Source organism: Engraulis encrasicolus, chromosome 6, assembly GCF_034702125.1.
Source record: "Engraulis encrasicolus isolate BLACKSEA-1 chromosome 6, IST_EnEncr_1.0, whole genome shotgun sequence".
NCBI lineage: Eukaryota > Metazoa > Chordata > Actinopteri > Clupeiformes > Engraulidae > Engraulis > Engraulis encrasicolus.
Window position 1 is genome coordinate 25,656,995 of NC_085862.1, and position 25,000 is coordinate 25,681,994.

The 25,000-nt window shown below is 47.8% G+C and overlaps 1 protein-coding gene across 1 annotated transcript in view; it reads left to right on the top strand.

Annotated features, from left to right (window-relative positions):
* shdb (Src homology 2 domain containing transforming protein D, b) overlaps positions 1–25,000 on the top strand; it is a 60,141-nt gene that overhangs the window by 303 nt on the left and 34,838 nt on the right. Inside the window, exons 2-4 of the mRNA XM_063201036.1 lie at positions 487–1,164; positions 2,838–2,988; positions 13,475–13,675. Coding sequence (XP_063057106.1) covers positions 820–1,164; positions 2,838–2,988; positions 13,475–13,675 — 697 coding nt within the window. The 5' untranslated portion in view covers positions 487–819. The remainder of the gene's footprint in view (positions 1–486; positions 1,165–2,837; positions 2,989–13,474; positions 13,676–25,000) is intronic.

Genomic DNA, 25,000 nt, shown 5'->3' on the forward strand with positions numbered 1-25,000 from the left:
GTGCAGCGTGTTCAGCTTATTTAAACATTGGGTATGTCAGCAGCAAAATCTGCGTGTGGAACCGAGGGCAAAATTGCTGACAGTGGTACATTATAAGAGCACAGACTGGTTTGGTCAATGTTCAATTGCTATAGCGACGGAATAACCACCTCAGCTCTGGTGCTGTCTGGTGTATTTCGCTGAGAGGTAGGTTTCCAAGTAATTGGACACATACATGAAGGTAGCAAATTGGTAGAAGATAGCTGAAACTATCTTTAGTCTAGAAAGAGTGAGTTATCTTATACCAGTTTGACATGGCACAATACCATTTCTGAAACGAATGGAGTGACTGCCAATTGTTGCCTATAATGTAGCCTAGGAAGGTAGAGGCTGTATCAGCTTACTAAAATATCTGGAAAGTTTGACAGTTCCCTATACATTTCATAGCGTATCAAGACGTATCATTAACGCGGATACCTTTCAAATCTGTTGTTATGTTGCTTGCAGAAAAACATTGGATAACATCGGAAGAGAGTCCAGAGACTGACTTGTGCCAGCTGTTCTTCTTGCGGACGAGGAGAAGGCGTGCGTTGTTCTGAGAAACCCACACCTGCTTCTGCAGGCGGCTGGTCTGGGATTATCGGGAGATTTAAAGAGCAGTTGCCTTGACATTTGATAGAAATTGAAATCCCCCATGACCCTCACTTTTATGACGACATACTTCTGTGTCTTCGAGTGTCTGTCAGGATGGTGATTGCCAAATAGCTGGAGCGATTTATCCCCCACACATGTAGATTTTACCATTTCAATAATTTGGCCAGTTTGGATTCTGTCCTACCAATGGCGAAGTGGTTGAAAGACTATTTAAGTTTTGGCAGCAAGCGTATGCCACCACAACCACCCACTCCAGACTACACCGAGAGCGAAATATTGAAAGCGTATCGGATTCAGAAAAGTCTGGATTTCGAAGACCCTTATGAAGACTCTGAAAACCGTTCAAGAAATGACTGCGGGACGACCGACACGTCTCCCACCGCTGCTTTTGGCTCCCCGGTGAAGTCCAGCACCGTTGTGGACGGAAAGGTTGTGTCGCCCAAACATCGGCTCATCAAAGTCGACTCTCAAGATCTGGGGAGAACCAAAATCCTTCTAAGCTCAGTTTCCCCAGATGAATCAGTGGAACCGGTGAGTTAAATTGTGTGTTTTTTTGTCTGTGGACTTGTGTCTACTAGCTCCACGTATTTCAACAGGAGGTGAGAACTGGAGTGATGTTTATATATACAGAATAAGTAAAAGGTTTCTATGAAGGCTTGTAATTGGGCTGTCGAGACTGTGGTCATTTTGGCTCCCAGCCGGATGCTGTCTGTAAGGGTTACATCAGTTGCAGTCTCTACTAAATTATGAATGAGTATTTGCTTTTTCGTGGTGCGGTAGAAGACCATCAGAAAAGATGGATCACATAATGGAAGTCCAGCTCAAGCAGCACCTAAGCCCTTAACCCCCTTTCTGTATTAATTCCAGTGAGCTATTGCGTGGCTCCAACCCCACTTGTTTAATTCATCACAGTGGATACTCTACATCTCCATACAGATTACGCATACAAATCCAACCGCACATTCCCCAAGCAAATGCTTTGGAGGGGTACGCGTTGTTTATTTCCATATGGCTCTGAATGCTTTCTATCCACATGCGTGTTTCTCCATGCTCATTGAGCCGACACGTCCCTGTTGAAAGTAAAGACGTGAGCTGAGTGTGAGTGGATTCAGCCCACTAATTAGTTTTTTCCCCTCCCTGGTCTTGTTTTCAAGGGCTTCTACTACCGTACGTGGCAAATAGACATATGTCTAATTAATTCGGCGCACCGTTACGCACAGCAAAAAAATCTCATTATTGAATCGACTAGAGGTGTTAACACGGAATAGATTTCATGTGGTGGTGTGCTGTCTAACGGGAATTGATTCATTTGTGCATCAGGGGGGCGTTTTTTTAATGTTTTAATTGTGGCGGTTTACTCGGTGCCGCCGCCAGTGGACTGCTGTGCGTGTCGCCATATGGCCGCCTTTGTAGCCTGTCATGATGCCAGCTGACCAATGGCTTCCTCCTGTGATGGGATTGAAGAACAAATGTGCCCCCTCATAAAGACCCCTCTACACTCCCCCTTTCAAGTTTTTTTCATCTTCTTTTAATTATTTATTTTGTTGTTGATTTTTTTTCTTCTTTTAAATGGATGAATAGAGAATCACAATGTTTGGTTTCTACACTAAGGGGCCTCAAGGGAGGGACACATTTTACAGACACACGCTACAGTTGGAGATTACAGTTTCACTATAACTGGCATAGCCGGTCAGTGAACAGCTGCCTGTAAGAGTGGATTTCAAGCCTCACTGAATGCCACAAGTACACAATGAATGTCTCCCTCCAAAAGCCCTTCGTGGCACTGCACCAACCACACCAGGCCTGGACGTGCCCAACAGCCACGCTCCCTGCACTGCTTTTAGTCTCTGGTGTGTGTGTGTGCGTGTGCGTGTGCATATTCCTGTCCTGTGTGCATGTTGCCATGTAATTGTGTGTGTGTGTGTGTGTGTGTGTGTGTGTGTGTGTGTGTGTGTGTGTGTGTGTGTGTGTGTGTGAGTGTGTTTGTGTGAGCATGTAAGCCCAGAGGGGGTGTAATGCAGGGCTGTGTGTGTGTGTGTGTGTGTGTGTGAGAGAGAGAGAGAGAGAGAGAGAGAATGTCCTGTGTGCATGGCGCCATACAGTTATGCGATTAATGTTCTGTGGCCTCTTCCAGCGTGCTCACTCGAGTAATCTGTGCCCATCCCCCCTCCTGTTTCCTCCTCTTCCTCTTCATCATTCATCAGGTGGTGCCTTCAGCTCCCACGTTGGGAGACACTGATTACTCCGACCCCTTTGACGCACGGCTGGACCGGCGCACGGAACCGGATCACGGCCCGGTTCACCCGGAGAACAACGGATACATGGAGCCCTATGAGGCCCAGAGAGTCATCGCAGGTAGGTGCTGCGGACACTGGACACACACACACACACACACACACACACACACACACACACACACACACACACACACACACACACACACACACAGCCTCTGCGTCATGTCAATGCATACCTTGGTTACTGAGGTAGGCACATAGTATGTACATGGGTGCACTATATGTCATGTCAACAGCAACCTCAGCAAGGCAGAAAGACACTGATTGACGGAGAGAGGTAAAGGAGTGCTGAGACAGACATCCCCATGTCAATATGAGAGAGAGAGAGAGAGAGAGAGAGAGAGAGAGAGAGAGAGAGAGATCCCTCATGTCAATAAGGTATACTTTGCCAACAACCAACCTTGGGTAGGAAAGAGAAATGATAGAGGGGTGAACTGACTGGAAGTGTTTTATTTTGCAAATTTAATTTCCTGACGGTGTGTTTCTGGTGCCCACCACCAGAATATAATCCAACTAAAAAAGAGCAATGAGGGTTTTTTGAAATGGCAGGTTCAAATTTCCCTTTATTGGCACAATCTGCACTGACTGGCTTGCTTCCTGTTTTGCTGTGGTGTTTTTTATAAAAAAAACTTTTATCTGGGCTGCATTTGGTGTTGATTAACGGTGAACATGCATGCTGTAGCGTCCACCATTGTGGGTTTTATGATATTTTTTGTTTAGTTTTTGTTTCATTTTTCACAAGTTGCCATGACAGTTTGGCAGCCAATTAGTGTGTTTGCGTGTCTGTGTGTGAGAGAGTGAGCATCTGTACATATTTGTTTGTGCTTGGGTGTATATCTCTGTGTGTGTAGGCCTGTGTGTGTCTATTAATGTCTGTGTGAGTGTGTGTTTGTTTATTAGGTCTGTGCTTGTGCACACCACTCCACATTCTAGAACAGAAGTGCTCCACTTTGTGTTTTTACCAAAAACATGATATTTTAAAGTTTGCAGTGATGGTCTAACACGTGAGTGAGTGTTCCAGACCGTGTGGTGGTGGTGGTGGTGATGGTGATGACAGATTGAAAGTCGCAGGGCCAAATAAAATGTGGCCTGTCCTGAGATCCAAATCAGTTCTGTGGCTCTACAGTTTGTGGTTGTGGTCCTATCATCGCTGCACATGCTCAGAGCCAAGCATCAGCATCAGCACACGCAAGGGCTGGACTGGCCATCTGGCATAACAGGCATTTCTTGGTGGGCCCGCACCCTCGAGGGCCCCTATTTTCAGAAAAATTCTAAAAATTCTAAAAATAGGGGCCCACGTGGGTGCAGAGCCCACCGGTGAGTCAGTTCTGCGCCGCTAATTATGAAGGGCCCCTTTATGCCAAAAGTGCCCAGCCCCTATTTGTCCCCCAGTCCAGGCATCAGCATGCAGGACTTACCAGGATACACTGGTGACGGGCAGGAGCACTCGAGCCTCTTGTGTGTGTCTTTGGGGAATTTGCTTTGTAAAGAGAGACAACACACACATTTTCACATTATATATGCATACATGTGCACACACGCGTGCGCGCACACACACACACACACACACACACACACACACACACACACACAAACAAACATACACACATTGTTAATACAAGCAACCTCTAACTCACACATGAATATGAAAATTAATTACACGCACATTCTTTTTGTTTGTATGTCTGATTCTCTCTCTCTCCTTCACACACACACAGTCACATACAAACATACATGAACATTATTAGGCACAAACACACGTTTTCTTTTGCTCTCTCACACATGCATACATGAATACACACACACACACACACACACACACACACACACACACACACACACACACACACACACACACACACACACACACACACACACACACACACATTCTCTGTCTCTCACACGCACAAAGAACAAAGAAAGAAATATCATTTGAACTACACCAGGTTTTTCAGCAAGGACGAGTTTGTTTTTTAAAACGTGTTTTTTTCTGTGAGATAATAGACCTCTTGTTGAAGACAGAGAAGCATCGTAAACATGCAATTTTCACTGCAGTGCGGTTGTTATTTTTGGTTATTTTTGCATGTAATAATAGGCACCATGTCATCCTTCCAGTATTTTCCCTTGATGCTCCTGTTCCCCTAAACCACCAGCCTACTTGATTCGCTCCCTTCTTCCGTGCACCCGCGCACCCTACCTTCCTTAACATGTCTTCTCTCCTCTTTCTTCTGTCTGTCTCTCGTTTGCTCTCACTGTCAGTCTGTTTTTAAGTTCTGTTGCATTCTGTATTCTTGTGTTCTTTCTGTCTGTTTCCTCAGTATCTCACTGTCTGTCTGTCTGTCTGTCTGTCTGTCTGTCTGTCTGTCTGTCTGTCTCCCACCTGGTAAGCTCAGGTAGAGATCAGAGAGCAGAGTCACTCTGCATGGCTGTCTCAAAGGCTTTACATCAAAACAGTCCTTGTCACCCCCCCCCACACACACACACACCTTTCTCTCTCTCTCCCGCTCTCTCTCTCAAACACACATACTCAAATATGCAGGCATGCTTGCTCTTTCTCTCACTCTCGCTCTCACTCTCTCGCTCTTGCTCGCTCTCTCGCTCTCTCTCTCTCTCTCTCTCATGCACACACACTCACATGCAGACTCTAGTACCCGGTTTGCCACTTGTGAGGGCTCTAGACTCGCTCCCCTGGGCCTCTGCTGTCGCTATGGAGACGGATGGGGCGCCGGGTGGAGTGGTGGAGTGTCATCTGAAGGTTAAAGTTTGCCTCTTTACAGGCCCTCACATTCCCTCTCTCTCATTTTATTATCCCCTCTCCCTCTCTCTCTCTCTCTCTCTCTCTCTCTCTCTCTCTCTCTCTCTCTCTCTCTCTCTCTCTCTCTCTCTCTCTTCCTGTTGGTCTCATTTTGTCCTTTTTTATCTCATTTTCCCATGCATCCTTTTCTTCCTCCTCGCTTCTCTGGCCCCTCGCTCACACAACCACCCACCCATGTAAACACACACATGCACACACACACACGCACACACACAACGGCGAACACCCACACCCACACACACACACACACGCACGCACAAACATACATACAATGGCAAACACCCACACCCACACACACACACACACACGAACACACACATACACACACAATCACTGCCCCCCCCCCCACCGCTATTCTCTTCCACATGGGGCTCCCCACGTCTTTGTATTTTAAACAGAGGCAATATGTTTTCCTGTCACCCCTAGTAGTCCTTCAGACCCAGTACAACAACCCCAGTCCCTGAAACTGCAAATCCCCCTCGCCCCCTCTTCCTGGTTCCTGGGGTCTGCATCCTCCATAGGATCTCCCCTCCCACCTTTTTACCTGCAGTACCTGGCTTTTATCTCCTCCGGATGGGTGTAGGGAGCAGGGTATTTTTAGATTAGTTGCGGGAAGGTTATGAAGGTCGTGCAGGGCTGCGGGTTAGGAGGAAGGCCATGCGTGGGCTGCGGCGGACAAGATGCATTAGCTGAGTGATGAGATGAGATGGGGTAGGGGGGCGGGTGGGGATAGGGGTGGGGTAGCGATGGGTGCGGATAGGGAAGCCAACAGGGGTGGGGATAGGGATGGTGATGGGGAGGGTGGTGGTGTGTGTATTTGAGAGTGTCTGTGTGCATGCAAGGTTGCATGTGTGTGTGCTTGTAGTATGGGAATGGGAGTGTGGACTTGTGAGATGAAATGAGATGGGGTAGGGGTACGGGTGGGGATAGGAGTGTGGAGGGTGGTGGTATGTGCGTGCTTGAGATTGTCTGTGTGCATGCAAGGTTGCATGTGTGTGTGCTTGTTGTATGCGAATGGGAGTGTGGGCTTGTATGATGAGGTGAGTCGGGATGGGGACGGGGAGGGTGGTGGTTTTGTGTGTGTCTATGTGTTTGAGAGTGTCTGTGCGTGTGTGCTTGTATTTGAATGGGAGTGTGGGCGTGTGTGTGATGGGTCTGTGGCTGTGTGTCTGTGCAAAATGACATGTGTGCGTGCATGTATGTGCTCAGAGTGTGGGTGAGTTTTCGTGTGTGTGTGTGTGTGTGTGTGTGTGTGTGTGTGTGTGTGTGTGTGTGTGTGTGTGTGTGTGTGTGTGTGTGTGTGTGTGTGTGTGTGTGTGTGTGTGTGTGTGTGTGTGTGTGTGTGTGTGTGTTGGGGGGGGGGTGCATTTCTACATACGTGTGAATGTCTGCGTAGGTGGTGTGTCTGCATGTGCACTCAGTACAGGGAAGCAGGCAGGCACACAGATGAGTGAGCCGAGCGTTAACCCCCTGCACTAAGGGAGACTGGATGCTTTGGGGAGGCTGGGGGTTGTTCAGCGAAACAGGATCCTTGCACTGGGAGACACGCTCAGGCACGGCACGGGGCCCCCTGTCTAGTGATGGAAAGCAGCGACATGGAGCACCAGAGAAGGCAGGCAGGAGACAGGCAGGGTTGCCAGATGAGACTCATAATTTCCTGCCCAAAAATTTCCTGTCTGGATGTACTGAATCCCGCCCAATTTGAGCTAAATTCTGGATGTTACTTGTGCTCTAGACGTCTTGTTGCTCACAGTCCAGGACTTAACACTCTGAAGAATACACACTGCGTCGAAACATTAGTCACGCTTGCACCACAATAAAATAACTGAAGAACATATCCTGTGTGCTCCAGTCATCCTTGGCCCAGTCTCTCTGAAGGTGACCAACTTGTTTTCTGCTGAACTAAATTCTTTTGATTTCTTTGGCCATAAATTTGCAGGAAAACCCACCCAAATGCCCTTTTTACCCATTGTTACCCATTGTTACCCGCAGGCAGCCATCCTAAGCAGCCCAATTGGGCAGGAAACTGGCCAATCTGGCAACACTCTAGACAAGAGCGGCACAAAAGAGCAGAGGAGATGGATCAAAGAGAGAGGTCGGGAATACTAGACGCCTAGCGTAGGAGTGCGGAGATCGAGGAGAGTAGAGACCTCGGTGCTGTTAGACACATCATGGAACTTTTTTTTTACCTCCACAAGTGAGACCAGTTGGTCCACACCAGATGGCCCCCAAAAAGGCGGTCACAGACCACTTCCTTCCAGACCAACAAACGATTTGAAGTGGGATTATTGGTAAACTGTAAATATTGATCAGGAAACCTAAATCAGACCATATTTAGTTAATTTGCTGATGTGAAAGCACACCAAACTGTTGTATGTAGTAGGGATCAAGTTCTTGGACTTATGGTTTGTGTGTATGCCTTTGGCTTGCACCCATCATGGACTTTACTTTACAGTGTTAAATCAACTCTGAAAGTATTGAATTTATTGCACAGCAAAATTTACTGTGAAAGAGCAGAAAAGATGGATCTTAAAGAGAGCATGGAACACATGGAGTAACAACCTCAGTAGGGCTGGGACGATTAATCGACTAATCGCGACTAATCGATTATGAAAAATATTCGGAAAGAATTTTCATAGTCGACTAATCGTTTCATTTAATTCAATGCTTTTTTACTTACTCTACTAATGCTTTATTACTTTATTGAAACCTAAAATTGCCCAGCACGTATGAATTGGACGTTGTATCGCGGAGTAAATAAGCTACTATCATGATTTAAAGCGCATTGGGAGCTCAGGGACCTAATTTTAACGGTTTCTTTCTTTTTTCCCAATTTCCTTGAAGATTAAAGTGCTACAGTACTTGAAAAAATAATCGTTTGACTAATCGACTATTCGAAAAAAATAGTTGATAGATTAATCGGGAGAAAAATATTCGTTTAGGACAGCCCTAAACCTCAGTGTTAGACACATCATAGAACTTTCACCTCCACATGTGTCACTAGTTGGTTCATACCAGATTGCTCAAGAAGGGGTGGCCCCAGTCCATTTTATGTATGTTATGGGCATAAATATTGAAGACACGCATTGATGTGGATGAAAACATCAGTCTGACCAATTTTGGTTCATTTGCTGATGTGAGGGCAGACCACATCACCGTCTGTGTGCTGCCATAGTAGTGAATTTATTGCTTGGTGTGGATCAAGTTCTTCAACCCATGGTTGTGAATTTTCCTGCATACCCCTCATAACTAGTGTTGGCAGATTGGGCGATTACCTGTCCAATTGGGCTGCTTGGGATAATTCAATACAATTTGGTTGAAATTGGACAGAATTTAGCACTTCCAGGTGATTTTCGAGCACCATTTGGGCTGGAAATAATCAGCCACACCTGGCAACACATTTTCCTCCAGAGCTGGCGGCTAGGCAGGCAGGAGACAGGCGGGAGAACATGGGGAAACACGAGACAATCCGCGTAGGAGTGGAAGGGCAGTGAGTAGCAAACGGAGTGCCGTTAGACCCGTCATGGAACTTAAATCACCACAAGTGAGAACAGTCGGGACACACCACCTGGCCCAATAAAGGCCACACTAAACGACCCTCTCATATCTAGAATTACTTTAGGGTCTGGTTTACCAGGCTACAGGACCGTGCCTGGCTCCAGATCTAGAAATAGGACTTGATGGATTAAATCAGTTCAAAGCAACATTTCACCATCTCAGGAAATGTGCCAATTTTAAGCCCTCATTGTGTTAAATAATTGATATTACCTTTCTCCTCTTCTTTTGGACAGTATGAGTCTTTTGATATAACTCCTAGTTTCAAGCCATGACTGGTTCAATGGTGCATGCTAGGTTATATATATATAGAGAGAGAGAGAGAGAGAGAGAGAGAGAGAGAGAGAGAGAGAGAGAGAGAGAGAGAGAGGAGAGAGAGAGAGAGAGACAGGAGAGAGAGAGAGAGAGAGAGAGAGAGAGAGAGAGAGAGAGAGAGCAGAATGTCATTTGGGTTCGTTGGGGGCTAACTGGAAACTCTGGAACTACAAAATGAAGATTAAAGGATATAAATATAGCCACTTTCAGACAAATGTGAGGTCATCGTGAATGAACATGACTCAAAAGGAAAAAAAAATCACATGGTCCGCTGATGTATCAACAATCTAGCATGCATCATTCAACTGGTGATTACTTGGAACTAGGTGTTATACCACAAGACTCGGATAACATCTGGAATGACCTGACGAACAGAAAGGTAAAACTCAATTGTTAAACCTCAGAAGAGATGGGAAATTGGCTTATTTCCAGAATTGCTGGAATGTGGCTTTAAAGGGACACTGTGCAGGAAATGGTCAAAAAAGGTACTGCAACTATGCTGCTTATTGAAACTGTGTCGTCTATTGCCAAATTTGACCTTTTCATGATAGTTTACAAAGTAATAAACTAATATTTTCTAGTATGGACCAAGTACAGTCATTTTTGCATTTTTTCCAGTCATAATGAATACTTAGAATTTGATGGTGGTGGTAAATATTCACGAAAATGGTAACATTAGTGAATGGGTAGCATGAATTATGGAAATAAACAACTAAAAATCTCACACATGGCTAGATGACAGGCTTACGTTTGAGACCTACTGTACTTGGAACAATGGCAAGATAATAACACAATGAGAGTGTTTCAATATGCAACCTTGCGTCCTCCACTTGTTCTTGTGGCCTCGTACCAGGAAGTAATATGTCATGATGACATCACTGACAACAGCATTATATTTCAATATCTCGCAAAAGCTTAATTGTAAAGTCATTTTCTCATTTGCAAACTGGATGGTGAATGAAAAACAGTCCCCCAAAAGTTGTTGTGGCTAGACTGACAGCTGGGAAACTTTATTGTTTTCTCCACGGAGGAGGGGCCAGGAGGCATGGCGAGGCCACAAGCACAAGTGGAGGACGCAAGTTTGCATATTGGAATGCACCCATTGTGTCATACATCTGTGTTGATGTACCGTACCTACACATCAGCATGACCCATGAGGAAAAGTGCATGGAAGTCCCTCTGCACAACCCTTCAGTTGTCCAGGTGCAGGTGTAAGGCAGGAAAACTTGATCAAAATGAAAAGTTAATTAAACACCACACACTGGATGCTGTTCTTTTTTTCTCTTCGTTTTTTGGAGCAAACAACGCGTTTCGCCCAGTGCATCTTCCACTAGGGGAAACGTGCCCAAAACGCGTTGTTCTCCAAAAAAGAAAAAAGAACAGTATCCAATGTGAGGTGTACTTTTCATAATGACCCATGAGTTCTGTGTGCTAGATAAGATTAAACAGCAGACATATGGCAAATGAGTAACTGAGAAAGATATGGAAATGTGCAAGAAAGAGGGTATGAAATTACAAAAGCATTATGATTGAGTCTGCGTGATTGAGAGAGGAGCCATATAATAGATTAAAAGCTGTGATGAAGGACTCCAAGGTCACAAGTTAATCATCTCCCCCCCCCCCCCCCACTCTCTCTCTCTCTTACACACACACACACACACACACACACACACAGACACACAGACACACAGACACACAGACACACAGACACACAGACACACAGACACACAGACACACAGACACACAGACACACAGACACACAGACACACACAGACACAGACACAGACACAGACACACACACACACACACACACACACACACACACAGCCCCTTGTGTCTCTCCTGCCAGTTCAGTCTTCATTTGAAAGCCCCATCATATGAGACTGAGGCTCACTGCAAGCTGTGCAAACAGCCATTCTGCCCCCTCGCCCCCTGGGGCCAATGTCCTCTCTCCTCTCCTCTGCCCTCCTCTTCTCTCCCCTCTTCTCATCCCTCGCTCCCTCCCCCTCCTCCTGTCCCACTCCTCTCCTTTTCTCCCCCTCCTCCTCCTCTCCTCTACTCTCATCCCTCACTGCCTCCCCTCTAACCTTTCCTCTCCTCTCCCCTCTTCTCTTCTCCTCTCCACTACTCTCATCCCTCTCCTCTCCCCTCCTCTCCTCTTCCTCTCCCCTCTTCTCTTCTCCTCTCCACTACTCTCATCCCTCGCCTCTCCCCTATATCCTCTCCTCTCCCCTCCCCTCCCCTCCTCTCCTCTTCCTCTCATCCCTCGCTCCCCCTCCTCTCCTCTACTCTATTCGCATCCCTCACTGCCTCCCTTTATCCTCTCCTCTCCTCCCCTCCTCTCCTCCCTCATTGTGCTATCTTTTGCGTGCAGTGCTGCTCAACAGGCTGTCTCACAATTAACCAGCCTCCTCTGCTCACGCAAACCTGGAGGACACATGTCTCTCTCTCTCTGTCTCTTTCTCTCTCTCTTTTTCTCTCTCTCTCTCTGTCTCTGTCTCTGTCTATCTCTCTCTCTCTCTCTCTCTCTCTCTCTCTCTCTCTCTCCATCCTCATCTGTACACAGTGCAGGCAGAGGAGAGAGGAGTCAGAGATGTCTGCAGGGTTTAAAGGAGGAGGGGGTCACGGTTGGTCTGTGCAATAAAATTCACATTTGAATAAACAAACATGGGGATGTTATTAAAGAAACAAAACAATTTTATGCCTCTTCAATGATTCACTGACAGGCTCTACTAGTCACAAATAACATGGGGTTTTCTCCTCACGTTCTGCTTCAAGAAACCCAAGTCGTAAGGTTACAGCTCACCACACAAAGGAAAAAGCTTTTATCCTCCATCAGTGTCAAACACAAATACCCCCTGAAAGGATAAGTGGAGATCCTATTTCTGGTGATTTATGCTAATTTCGCATTGACCTTTTTTCCCTTAAATTGCAGGTCTTTTTCCCTTTGATTGATGTTAATTCACAATGGCCATGTAATTTTTTTCTTTTAAGTCATGTTAATTCACGGTGACCTCACATTTGTCTGAAAGTGGCATAAATTGCAGGCTATGTATTTTTTTTCTTCTCTCCTTTAATCCTCATTTTGTAGTTGAGTTTCTAGTTAGCCCCCCGCGGACCCAAAGGACCTTCTGTTCTCTCTCTCTCTCTCTCTCTCTCTCTCTCTCTCTCTCTCTCTCTCTCTCTCTCTCTCTCTCTCTCTCTCTCTCTCTGCACAATGTCTCAGTATTTAATTGCGCACTCTTCTGGGTGTTGGGAACCTGTACTTATGTTTTAGTCATTAATCTTGACATTGTATCCGAGACTTAAGACATAGTGGGGGAGTCGAGTGGAACTAAAAAGGGACCCAAATCATGCCAGCAGGTTGAATGCAATTACCATAGCATTGTTCACCGTGGAAGTAGTTAAGGTGTATTAATAATTAACATTTTAATTAGATTCACTAACTCTACTTTCGTCTTTCTTCCCCTCATCTTTATTACTCTCTATTTCTTTCTCTCTCTCTCCCTCCCTTGCATCCCTCTTTCCTGTCATTTTCTCTTGATCTCTCTCGCTCTCTCTCTCTCTTATGCTTTCCATACATCCTTCTCTCTACCTGTCTCTACCTGTCTCTCCCTCTCTCTTTCTTTCTCTCTCCCTCTTTCTTTCTCTCTCCCTCTCTCTCCCTTCTCTCTCTCTCTCTCTCTCTCTCTCTCTCTCTCTCTCTCTCTCTCTCTCCTACCCCCCCCTCTCTCTCTCTCTCTCCTACCCCCCCCTCTCTCTCTCTCTCTCTTCTCTCTCTCTCTCTCTCCCACTCTCTCTCTTCTACCCCCTCTCTCCCTCTCTTCCCTCTCTCCCTCCTTCCCTCTCTCTCCTCCAGAGCTGCAGCGTGGCACCACAGCAGGCTGGGGCCGAGGGGGAGTGCAGCTGTACGACACCCCGTATGAGGATGGCGTGGGGGGCCCTCAGCCGGTGGAGGAGGAGAGGGAGAGCCGGCTGCCCCAGGACGACGAGAGACCAGCCGACGAGTACGACCAACCCTGGGAGTGGAAGAAGGACCACATCTCCAAGGCACTCGCAGGTGTGTGTGCGTGTGTGTGTGTGTGCGTGTGCGTGGGCGTGGGCGTGGGTGTGGGTGTGTGTGTGTGTGTGGGTGTGGGTTGGCGGAAGGGGGGCGGGGGTTGTTTTTGAGTGTGTTTGTGTTTTCTACCTGTCGAAGGTCCACAATATAGAGCTAATCATCAGCACCCTTTCAGTTATTATTTACATCTGTGTTCTGTCAGTGTGGACCACATTGGGTACGTCTCTGATGTCCTTACCCTTTCGTCTTGGTGCACCACACACACACACACACACACACACACACACACACACACACACACACACACACACACACACACACACACACACACACACACACACACACACACACGCTCTCATCCTATCCTCTGCGTGTGAGGATCCACGTCCTAGCTCGTGTCAAAGTGCCACTGCCAGTGTCCTGAGCCTTTCATTGTGCCACTCTACACACAACACGCATGCCATTCTTGTCTTCTGTGTGTGTACGTCATGGCTCACAACAAAGATGCGTCACCAGTGCCCTGCCACCTTTTTATCATGGGACTTGACACACACACATGCATGCATGTCAGTCTAGTCTTCACAGGTGTCCTAACACCACAGGTGTCAGTTCAAAAATAGAAGCATTTCAGAGAAATGAAATAGGACTGACAGACCCCTAACATCAGCCACACTCAATAGTGATTGACGTCAATTTGACAGCACAATGTCACATAAGTCATGACAAGAGACAATAAGAGAAAATAAGCCACCTTCACTTTCAGATTCTCACTTGCCACAATTTCCCACTTTATTCTCTCTCTGTGTCTCTGTGATTATCTTTCAACGCACAGATTTCCCACACTGACTTCCCTTTATGTCTTTGATAAATGTACGGATTGTCACGGCGGCCCCAATTTCCCCTTAATAATTATTCTGTCATCTGTGCATCTGCGCTGTAATGTTTTTATCTTTATTCCTCTCTCTTATCTCCCAGCCGCTTCTTCTTTTCTCCCACATGCCAATGACTGATAAGGCATATCCTATCCAGCTGTGTGGATGTCATTATGGAAGCTTTACATTCCTCTGGAGTCTCGCTGGAGCTCATAGTTACACTGTGACAAGGAAAATGTAGAAGCGCACAGCAATGTCCATATGTTTGGGCGATGAGCTTGAAGTGTGTGTGTGTGTGTGTGTGTGTGTGTGTGTGTGTGTGTGTGTGTGTGTGTGTGTGTGTGTGTGTGTGTGTGTGTGTGTGTGTGTGTGTGTGTGTGTGTGTGTGTGTGTGTGTGTGTGTGTGTGTGTGTGTGTGTGTGTGTGTGTGTGTGTGTGTGTGTGTGTTTTTTTACGCACGCACCTGTCGAGCTGCCTGTTAGAATGATTGTCCCACATTAAGTGTGTGTGTGCATGTGTGTGCATACCAGCCTGGCTGCCTGTTAGAATGATTGTGCCAAATTAAATGGGTGTCTGTGCACGTGTGTGTGCGTGTACGTCTGTTTGAGGGATTGTGTCCAATTAAGAGAGAGAGAGAGAGAAAGAGAGAGAGAGAGAGAAAGAGAGAGAGAGAGAGTGTGTGTGTGCGTGTGTGTGTGTGTGTGTGAGTGTGTTTGTGTGAGCATGTAAGCCCAGAGGGGGTGTAATGCAGGGCTGAGCGTGCCTTAGTGGCAGGGTGCCTAATTGCTGCTCACTGTAGAGGTCAGAGGTCAAGGTGATGGCCATAAATCAACATGGCCGCTCTTCAACATCCACTGTACTCCACCTCCCATTGGCCCATTTCACACACCGGTACCTCCCTCAACCGTCAGCTCTACCCATCTCACTTTTACACACTTTCTCTCTCTCTCTCTTGCTCTCTCACTGTACTCCCCTTCCTCCCTCCTCCATTTCTCTTGCTAATACCTCCCACCCAACCCACCTCTCACTTTTTATGATCTGCCATTCCTCATCTCTTTCTCTCCTTCCCCTTTTCTCCAATCTCTCTTTTCCTCTCTCTCTTTCTCTCCATCTCTGTTCCATTTCACTTGCTGCCCCTACACGCCTCCCTCCCAGCTTTCCCTTCACTCTCTTTCTCTTCCATTTCATTCATTGGCACCTCACAACCTCTCTCTCTCTCTCTCTCTCTCTCTCTCTCTCTCTCTCTCTCTCTCTCTCTCTCTCTGTCTCTGTCTCTCTCTCTCTGTCTCTGTCTCTGTCTCTGTCTCTGTCTCTGCCTCTCTCTCTGTCTCTGTCTCTGTCTCTCTCTCTGTCTCTCTCTCTCTCTTTCTCTCTCTCTCTCTTTCTCTCTCTCTCTCTCTCTCTCTCTCTCTCTCTCTATCTCTCTTTCTCTCTCTCTCTCTTTCTCTCTCTCTCTTTCTCTCTCTCTCTCTCTCTCTCTCTCTCTCTCTCTCTCTCTCTCTCTCTCCATCCCTGGCCATCTCCTCTCCTCTGCTTATCTCTTTAAGGTAATTTCGTGCTCGTCTGTGCATGAATCACACGCAGCGCTAATGAAGCTGCCAGTATGGTCAGCACTAGTGATTGCCTTGAGCCACAGCGGTGTGTGTGTGTGTGTATGCGCGTGTGTGCATGTGCGTGTGTGTGCACGCGTGCGCACCTTGGGTCAGTGTGAATCGCATGACTGGTGGAAGTCTAGAAAATGAAGAGTGAGCAGGATGGAAAGATGTGCCGCGATAATGAGCAGGGTGTGTGTCTGTGAGAGAGAGGGAAAGAGAGATAGAGAGAGAGAGAGATTGAGAGAGAGAGAGAGAGTGATGGAGAGAGAATGAGACGGTGTTATCGAACCTTGCTGGAAATGTATCCTCCTCTCCACTGCACTCTCTTTGCCCATTTCTGCCAAACGAGCGCTTCTGGGATGGGATCGCTTACAGGGTCGTTAGCGGGTAGCAGGGAGGAGGGAGGCTACAGTAGGAGGGATTGAATTGGCATGAAAAGGGAGAAGTGAACTACAACAAGTGATAGAATATGGAAAAGTAAAGAGACAGTAGGGACACGTGAACTAAAAGTGATGAGCTGGGCGAAAGGTGAATATTGGAGACAGAGTTGTGAGACATGGGAAAGCGCTGGGAGAGGAGGAATAGGGAAGAGAGAGAATTGAGGGAGTGATGGAAGTGAAGAGGAAGGAGGAGAAAAGCAATTATAAAGTAAGGAAGGCTATTGCCGATGGAATAGGGAGAAGTAGAATGGAAGCGATAGGGCTGGAAGTGATGGAATAGGGAAAAGAAGAAAGAAGAGATTGAACTTGTGGGAATAGGGAAAAGATGAACGAGGAGTGATGGTCTTTGCGGGACTGTGAAGAAGTGAAACTAGCAATGAGAGGATTGGACCAATAAGGGGAAGGCAGCGAGGGCTGATGGGACTAGTTGGGAAGAGGGACATGGCTGGACTGGCCATAAGGCCTACATGGTATTTGCTCGGTGGACGTGATGATTTTGGCCTGGTCCTCCCTCAATGTAGTGGTATCAGTGCTTATGCCGGTATAGTTGACCTCTTCAAGTCAGATTTAAATTTTCGTTTTTGACTGTTATGGTCAAAATAGCTCGTAATAGATAACTAGAAATGTTACCACAGGGTCCATTGCCTCTCTCAATACCTGCCGGCTGACTGGTCTAGGCTGAAAATGCCTGGCTTGATTTTTTTTTTTTTTGTCCCAGCCAGGCCAGCCCTGAACAGGGATAAGTGAGGCTATGAGGGATGACATTGTGAAGACCTGAGCTAGTAGTGAGGGGACAGGTGAAATAATGTGTAGTCTGATGGAAATGACAGGATTGGGAGGAGTAAGCAAGTATTGATATTAAAAAAAGAATTAAGAAAGGGGGAGCAGTGAAATACAAGTGAAGGGCTGGTCTGAAATGGAGAAGGTGTGAACTAGTAAAGTGAGTGATGGTATAGAAAGGGCGAAAGTAGAAATCAGGCTGTTGGTGAAGGACTGGGGATGAAGTGAGGCTGAGAATAGGGAACACGGAGCAGAACAGTGGGAGAGGATTCATGGAAAAGGAAAGAATGGGAGGAGCAGAGACCTGGGAGTGGAGGAATGGAATGACTAGCGAGCCGTAGTGCTAAGGGGCTAGGAGTGATGAAATGGGGAGGAATAGGAGGCAAGCAAAACGGAACCTGCCCACCATCCGTGGAAGACTTGTTAGATGCCTCCACTATTAGTATGGCTATTCTATTTAAGATGTTTCAGCTATTAGTAACGGCAACCTGCCGTTTATCCGTGGGCCTTGTGGCTATCTCCACACATCTCTGTGTGTGGTGTGTGAGTGTGTGTGTGTGCACTTTTTTTAAACAGACTCCTGAAAACCCATTCTTTGACATTGTGTGTGTGTGTGTGTGTGTGTGTCTGCGCTGACTCTAGCAATAAGGTGAGGCCATCCATCTCTTTATCGCTCCACCCTGTCAGCTCCCTCATCAGGGATGTGGAACACCACAGGATGGAGTGGTCACATCAAGGTGTGTAATGGCAGAAGTGACAGGTGTGTGTGTGTGTGTGTGTGTGTGTGAGGGGGGGTGCATGCGCGCACGTGTGTGTGTGTGTGTGTGTGTGTGTGTGTGTGTGTGTGTGTTTGTGTGCGCGCGCGCGCGTGTGTGTTTGTGTGTGTGTGTGTGTGTGTGTGTGTGTGTGTGTGTGTTTGTGTGCGTGTACGTGTGTGTGTGTGTGCGCGTTTGTGTGCACTCCTTCAGTCCAATAAGATGTCTGAAAGCCTCTGCTCCTGTTCATCTCATCAATCCATCTTTGAGGCCTGCCTGCCAGCCGCTGTGGCTGGGAAAAACCTCAGCGGAGCGAGAAAGAGTGTGTGTTTGTGTGTGCGTGCGTGCGTGTTGCTTGCCACCCGCCGTGGTCGGGAAAAGCTCAGTTGAGTGAGTGAGTGTGTGTGAGAGAGAGCGTGCATGGCATGTCTGGGAAAACCTCAGGGGAACAAGAGTGTGTGAATTTGTGCATTGGCGTTGCTGTGCAAATGGGATAGAAAAAGCAATCCACACATCCAGGGGAGTGTGTGTGAGGATGTGGTTATTCTTATACACAATGTATAAAAATAAAAGTATGTGTGTGTGTACTGTATATGACTGTGTGTATACTGCATGTGTTATCGTGTGTGTGTATGCGTGTGTCTGCATGTCTGTGTGTGTACTGCACGTGTTGTCGTGTGCGTGTCTGCGTGTCTGCGTGTCTGCGTGTCTGTATGCACCATGGGAACGGCCTGTGTGTAGTGACAGCCGCATCCCTGTATACAAATATGTGTGTGTGTGTGTACTGTATATGACTGTGTATGTGTGTGTACTGTACATGATATTGTGTGTGTCTGTGCGTGTATGAGTATGTCTGCATGTGTCTGCGTGTCTGTGCATTCACCATGGGAAGGGTCTGTGTGTAGTGACAGCCGCGTCCCTGTATCAAAATATGTGTGTGTGTGTGTACTGTATATGACTGTGTGTGTGTGTGTACTGTATGTGATATCGTGTGTGTGTGTGTGTGTGTGTGTGTGTGCATGCACCATGGGAACGGTGTGTCTGAAGTGACAGAATATGTGTGTGTGTACTGTATATGACTGTGTGTGTACTGTATGTGATGTATATCGTGTGTGGCTGTGTGTGTCTGCATGTGTGGGTCTGCGTGTGTGTGTCTGCGTGTCTGTGCGTGCACCATGGGAACGGCCTGTGTGCAGTGACAGCCGCGTCCCCGTGCCTCATGACTTATGGCTTCGCAGCAGGATGGCGAGGCCACAGAAATGTGTGTTATGGGACTAGCGGCAGCATGGTGTGTGTGTGTGTGTGTGTGTGTGTGAGTGATTGAGTGACTGTGTGTCATTGAGAGTTGTGTGTGTGTGTGTGTGTGTGCATGTGTGCGCGTGTGTGTGTCATTGACTGAGTATGTGTGTGTGTGTGTGTGTGTGTGTGTGTGTGTGTGTGTGTGTGTGTGTGTGTGTGTGTGTGTGTCATTGACTGAGTATGTGTGTGTGTGTGTGTGTGTGTGTGTGTGTGTGTGTGTGTGTCATTGACTGTGTGTGTGTGTGTGTGTGTGTGTGTGTGTGTGTGTGTGTGTGTGTGTGTGTTAGAGGAGAGTGAGGCTGGCAGTGGAGGGAGTTAAGCAGTAATCTGATTTGAGCGCTGCACAGCACAGCACAGCAGCCGAGCGAAGCGGAGCAGAGCAGAGCAGCCGAGCACCCCTTCATTCCAGCAGCACTCCCCAGAGAACACACAACACAATTAATGACACGCAGAGAGAGATGGAGATGGTGATGGAGATGGAAAGAGAGGGAGAGGGATGGAGGGAGAGCCATAGATGGTGAGGGAAGGAGGGATGGAGGGATGGAGGGAGATCCAGAGATGGTGAGAGGGAGGGAGGGAGGGAGGGATGGAATGCGCGAGAGAGCGCGCAACAGGGAGAGAGGCAGAGCGACAGGGAGAGAGACTGGGCGACGCGAGGGAGAGCAACAGATATATAGGAAGCAGGGCTTCGAACCGGTTCAAGGAACGAAAACCGAAAACGGGAACGAACAGAATTTTACGCAATTTTATGAGGAGCAGAAACAGAAACGAAAACGAAATGGTCTTCAACTGTTCCTGAACAGAAACGTTATTCTGAAATCCACAAAACCGGTTAATAACGGTTTATTTTGTTCTCTATATATTTTATAAAATCTCACTAAAGCATATCCTAAAGCATACATTGAAGTGTTTGCGATGTAGAGTTAAACAGGAAATTGGAGATATTTGTCAGCAACAGACCATATCTACACCATGCAGGGTTAGGAATTATAGTGCAAGATCTCCATATGGATAAAACTTACAGCCAGGTAAGGAGTTTAGCACGTATCCAGAATGTGAGATCTGAATGTTTTTGGATGCCGCCTGTGATTTAGCCTATTATTTTTGGGGATAAAAGGGCAAGTACTTTGGGGATAAAAGGGCAAATACTAATGGGTACGCCTATTCTAGGTATAAGATACAGTCCATAAAAATAAACTTGATAGGCCCACAAAAACACTTCCGGGAACGATAAGAACGAACGATATTTTGCGTTCCGAACCGGTTCAGGAACGAAATTTTGGTGCTGGAACGAATTCAGGAACGAAAACGTTAAATAAAGGCCTACCCGAACCGTTCGGAACGGAACAATTGAAAAATAATTTCGTTTTCAAGCCCTGATAGGAAGAGAGGAAAAACGAGGAGAGAGGTAGAGAGTTGTGTGGGAGAGGGGGATACAGAGTGTGTGAGGGAGAGGTAGGGTGGAGAATGTGCGACACAAAGGGGAGTGACAGGGAAAGCAGGAATGGAGAAGACTGTAGTGGAGGAAAAAAGAGATTGATGGATGGTAATATAGATGGGGAGACAGGGAAAACTCAGAGAGAGAGAGAGAGAGAGAGAGAGAGAGAGAGAGAGAGAGAGAGAGAGAGAGAGAGAGGAGAGAGAGAGGAGAGAGAGAGAGAGAGAGAGAGAGAGAGAGAGAGAGAGAGAGAGAGAGAGAGAGAGAGAGAGAGAGAGAGACTGGGAGAGGAGGAGAAATGTAGGAGTGGGGGTAATGGAGGGAAAAAGAGAGATTGATGAGGAGTAATGTAGATGGAGAGAATGGGAACACTGGGAGATGGAGGGAGAGGGAGGGAGGGAGGAAGGGAGGGAGAGAGAGAAAACGGGAGAGAAAGAGGGAGAGAGACAAAAGGAAGGAAGGGAGAGATAGAGTAAGGAGATCTGGCCAAGGTTGGCGGGGGGGGGAGAGAGAGAGAGAGAGAGAGAGAGAGAGAGAGAGAGAGAGAGAGAGAGAGAGAGAGAGAGAGAGAGAGAGAGAGAGAGAGAGAGAGAGAGAGAGAGAACAGACAGACAGACAGACAGACAGACAGACAGACAGACAGACAGACAGACAGACAGACAGACAGACAGACAGACAGACAGACAGACAGACAGACAGACAGACAGACAGAGATGGGCAGGAGCAAAAGAAGGGTTGTGAGGGGTACTGGGTGTGTGTATGGAGAGGTAGGTGAAGTGGTGAGGAGGAGAGGAGGAGGGGGGGGGGTAGATGGAGAGGGAGGGGAGTGGACTGGGAGAAGGGCAGAGCGAGAGAGGGATGACATGGAGGAGGAGGGGGAGTAGAAAGAAGGGAGAGAGAGAGGGATGGCATGGAAGAGATGGGATGGAGAGGGGTAGGAAGGAGGAGTAAAGGAGAGGGAGGGAATGGGAGGGGTAGCGTGACAGAGGAGTGAAGAGGAGGAAAGATGGAGAGGGAGGGGAGAGGAGAGGAGGGGAGAGGAGAGAAGGGGAGAGAGTGAGGGGTGGCATGGAGGAGGAGGGGTGGAGAGGGAATTTGAAGGTGGAGTGAAGAGGAGGATAGATGGAAAGTGATGGAGAGAAAGGGGGGGGGGGGCAATGGGGTTGCCACGGTAGTGTGTTCCAATCAGTCACACACTGACACCCTCTCCTCCACACACCCCCTCTCCTCTCCTCTCCTCCCCTCTCCTCTCCTCCACACACCCCCTCTCCTCTCCTCTCCTCTCCTCTCCTCCCCTCTCCTCCACACCATCTCCTCCCCTGTCCTCCACACCCCATCTCCTCCCCTCTCCTCCACACCCGCTCTCCTCCCATCTCCTCCCCTGACGGACGCCTGTAGCCCTGCGGTCACACACACTGCACTGCCCTCCCCCATCACACACACACACACACACACACACACACACACACACACACATACACCTCAACACACATGCTCAAGACACACACCTCAACACACTGCCCTCCCCCATCACAAACACCTAAACACTCACAGACACGCACAAAAAAAAACCCACACACACAAACGTGCGTGTGTGCTCAGGACACACACCTAAGCACACACATAGCCACAAACATTCACAAGACACACACCCACACATTTTCTCACAGGCACACTGACAAACACATGCACCCACATGTCCACATGTTCAAGACACACACACACACACACACACACACACACACACACACACACACACACACACACACACACACACACACACACACACACACACACACATACATTCATGTACATGTGCTCGCACACATATTCAGCCATGAGTCCTCACACTTACACACCAACATTAATTGCAGCTTCCCCACCTCTATCTCACATACACACACGAACACACGCACACTCACACACACCCACACTCACGCGCGCGCGCACTCACACTCACACACACACGCACACACACTCACACACACGCACACGCACACTCACACTCACACACTCACCCCCTCACACACGCACACGCACACGCACACTGACACACACACACACACACTCGCAGTGACTCAGTCAGTCACTCGCGTACGCGCACGCTCACGCTCACGCGCACACACACACACACACACACACACACACACACACGCACATTCATGTACATGTGCTCGCACACACATTCATACTCACACACGGGCACACACCCTTCGGCACCTTCGGAGGAGATAATTAACAGTGCGGAGCTGTGAAGGGCAGGCTGACAGAACTAAAAAGGGGAGAAAGGAGAAAAGTGTCTTAAATGTTAGAATACTTATTTTAACCCACACACTTGCCAGATGTCGCTGTGTGCGTGTGTGCGTGCTTGCGTGTGTGCGTGTCTGCTTGTCTGCGTGTGTGCATGCATGCTTGCATGCCTGTGTGCATTCGTGCGCAATTGAGAAGAGAGAGAGAGAGAGAGACAGAGGAAGAGAATACGAGAGAGATGGAGAGAGTGATTGAAAGAAAGGGAGAATGAGGGGGGAGAAGAACAAGTGCACTGAGGAAGGCTGAGATGGTGATGGTGTGCATGTGTGAATGTGGTATGAAGTGATGCTGATGGCGTGTGTGAGTGTGTGTGAGAGAGGAGGAGAAGGAGAGAGAGAGATGGAGGTATGAGTAAAAGAGAGTTAAAGTGTGTAAGAAAGGAAGCGAGAGATTATGTGCGAGAGGGAAGGATGATGAAACAGATGCAGTAATCCACTGTGGACCGGCTGGATTTGGCAGGTTGACATTGGCACCAGTGGGAGGCGGAGGGAAAGAGGGGGGGAGGAGAGACTGAGATGGAAAGATCAAGATGGAGAGAGTGAAAGTGCTATGGCGAGAGAGGGGGAGTAAGAAATTGTGACATGGGGAGAGAGAGAGAGAGAGAGAGAGAGAGAGAGAGAGAGAGAGAGAGAGAGAGAGAGAGAGAGAGAGAGGGGAGAGAGAGAGAGAGAGAGAGAGAGAGAGAGAGAGAGAGAGAGAGAGAGAGAGAGAGAGAGAGAGAGAGAGAGAGAGAGAGAGAGAGAGAGAGTGAAAGCGCGAAAGATATAGAGAGAGATAGAGAGAGAGAGAGAGCAAGAGAGAGCTCTGGGGAGAGGGAAGAGCAGTAAAATGAGTGAGATGTGTGGAGAGAGGGAATATGAGAGCGATGGAGAGATATTTGGGGAAATAGATGTATGTATTTATGGGGGGTATAGCTGTCCGTCAGGGATGTTCCCTGTCACTCTTCATTAGCAGATATGGAGGGGAAAAGAGATGGATGGAGAGAGAGAGAGAGAAGAAGATATTATGGAGAAAGAATAAAAATGGTGAGGGATAGGGAGGAAGAAATATTAATTTGGGGATCAGCGTAGCTGATTGCCTTCAGTTAGCGGAGATATGAGGATGAAGATCGATGTGGATGGAGGTAGAGATATGGTGGCTGGTGGAAAGAGCGATATGGAGAGAGATGGAAGTAGGGGAGAGAGAGATCGAAAGAGAGCGAGATAGATGGAAAAAGGGGGAAGAGAAAGAGAAAGAGAGTGAGAGAGATGGGAAAAGGGGGAAGAGAGAGAGAGGGAGAGAGAGAGATGGGAAAAGGGGGAAGAGAGAGAGAGGGAGAGAGAGAGATGGGAAAAGAGGGATGGAAAGAGAGAGAGAGAGAGAGACACACACAGAGAGAGACACAGAGAGAGAGAGATAAGGGTTGTAAGATGGTGGGGCAGAGAGAGAGAGATGGGGAAAGGATATCCAGAGATGGAGAGATGGACAGAGGGAGGGAGAGAGAGAAAGAGAGAGATGGTGAGATGAGGGGGGGATGCAGGAAGGGAGAGAGAGAGAGAGAGAGAGAGAGAGAGAGAGAGAGAGAAGGGGAGGTGGAGAGAGGGGGGGAAGAAAGAGATGATGTGGTTGGCTCCAGTGAGAAAGATGGAGAGATGGATGGATGGAGAGAGAGAGAGAGAGAGAGAGAGAGAGAGAGAGAGAGATGGAGGGACAGAGAGGGAGAGGGAGGGAGAGAGAGAGAGAGAGAGAGAGAGAGAGAGAGAGAGAGAGATGGAGGGACAGAGAGGGAGAGAGAGAGAGAGAGAGAGAGAGAGAGAGAGAGAGAGAGAGAGATGATGTGGTTGGGTCCAGCGCGAG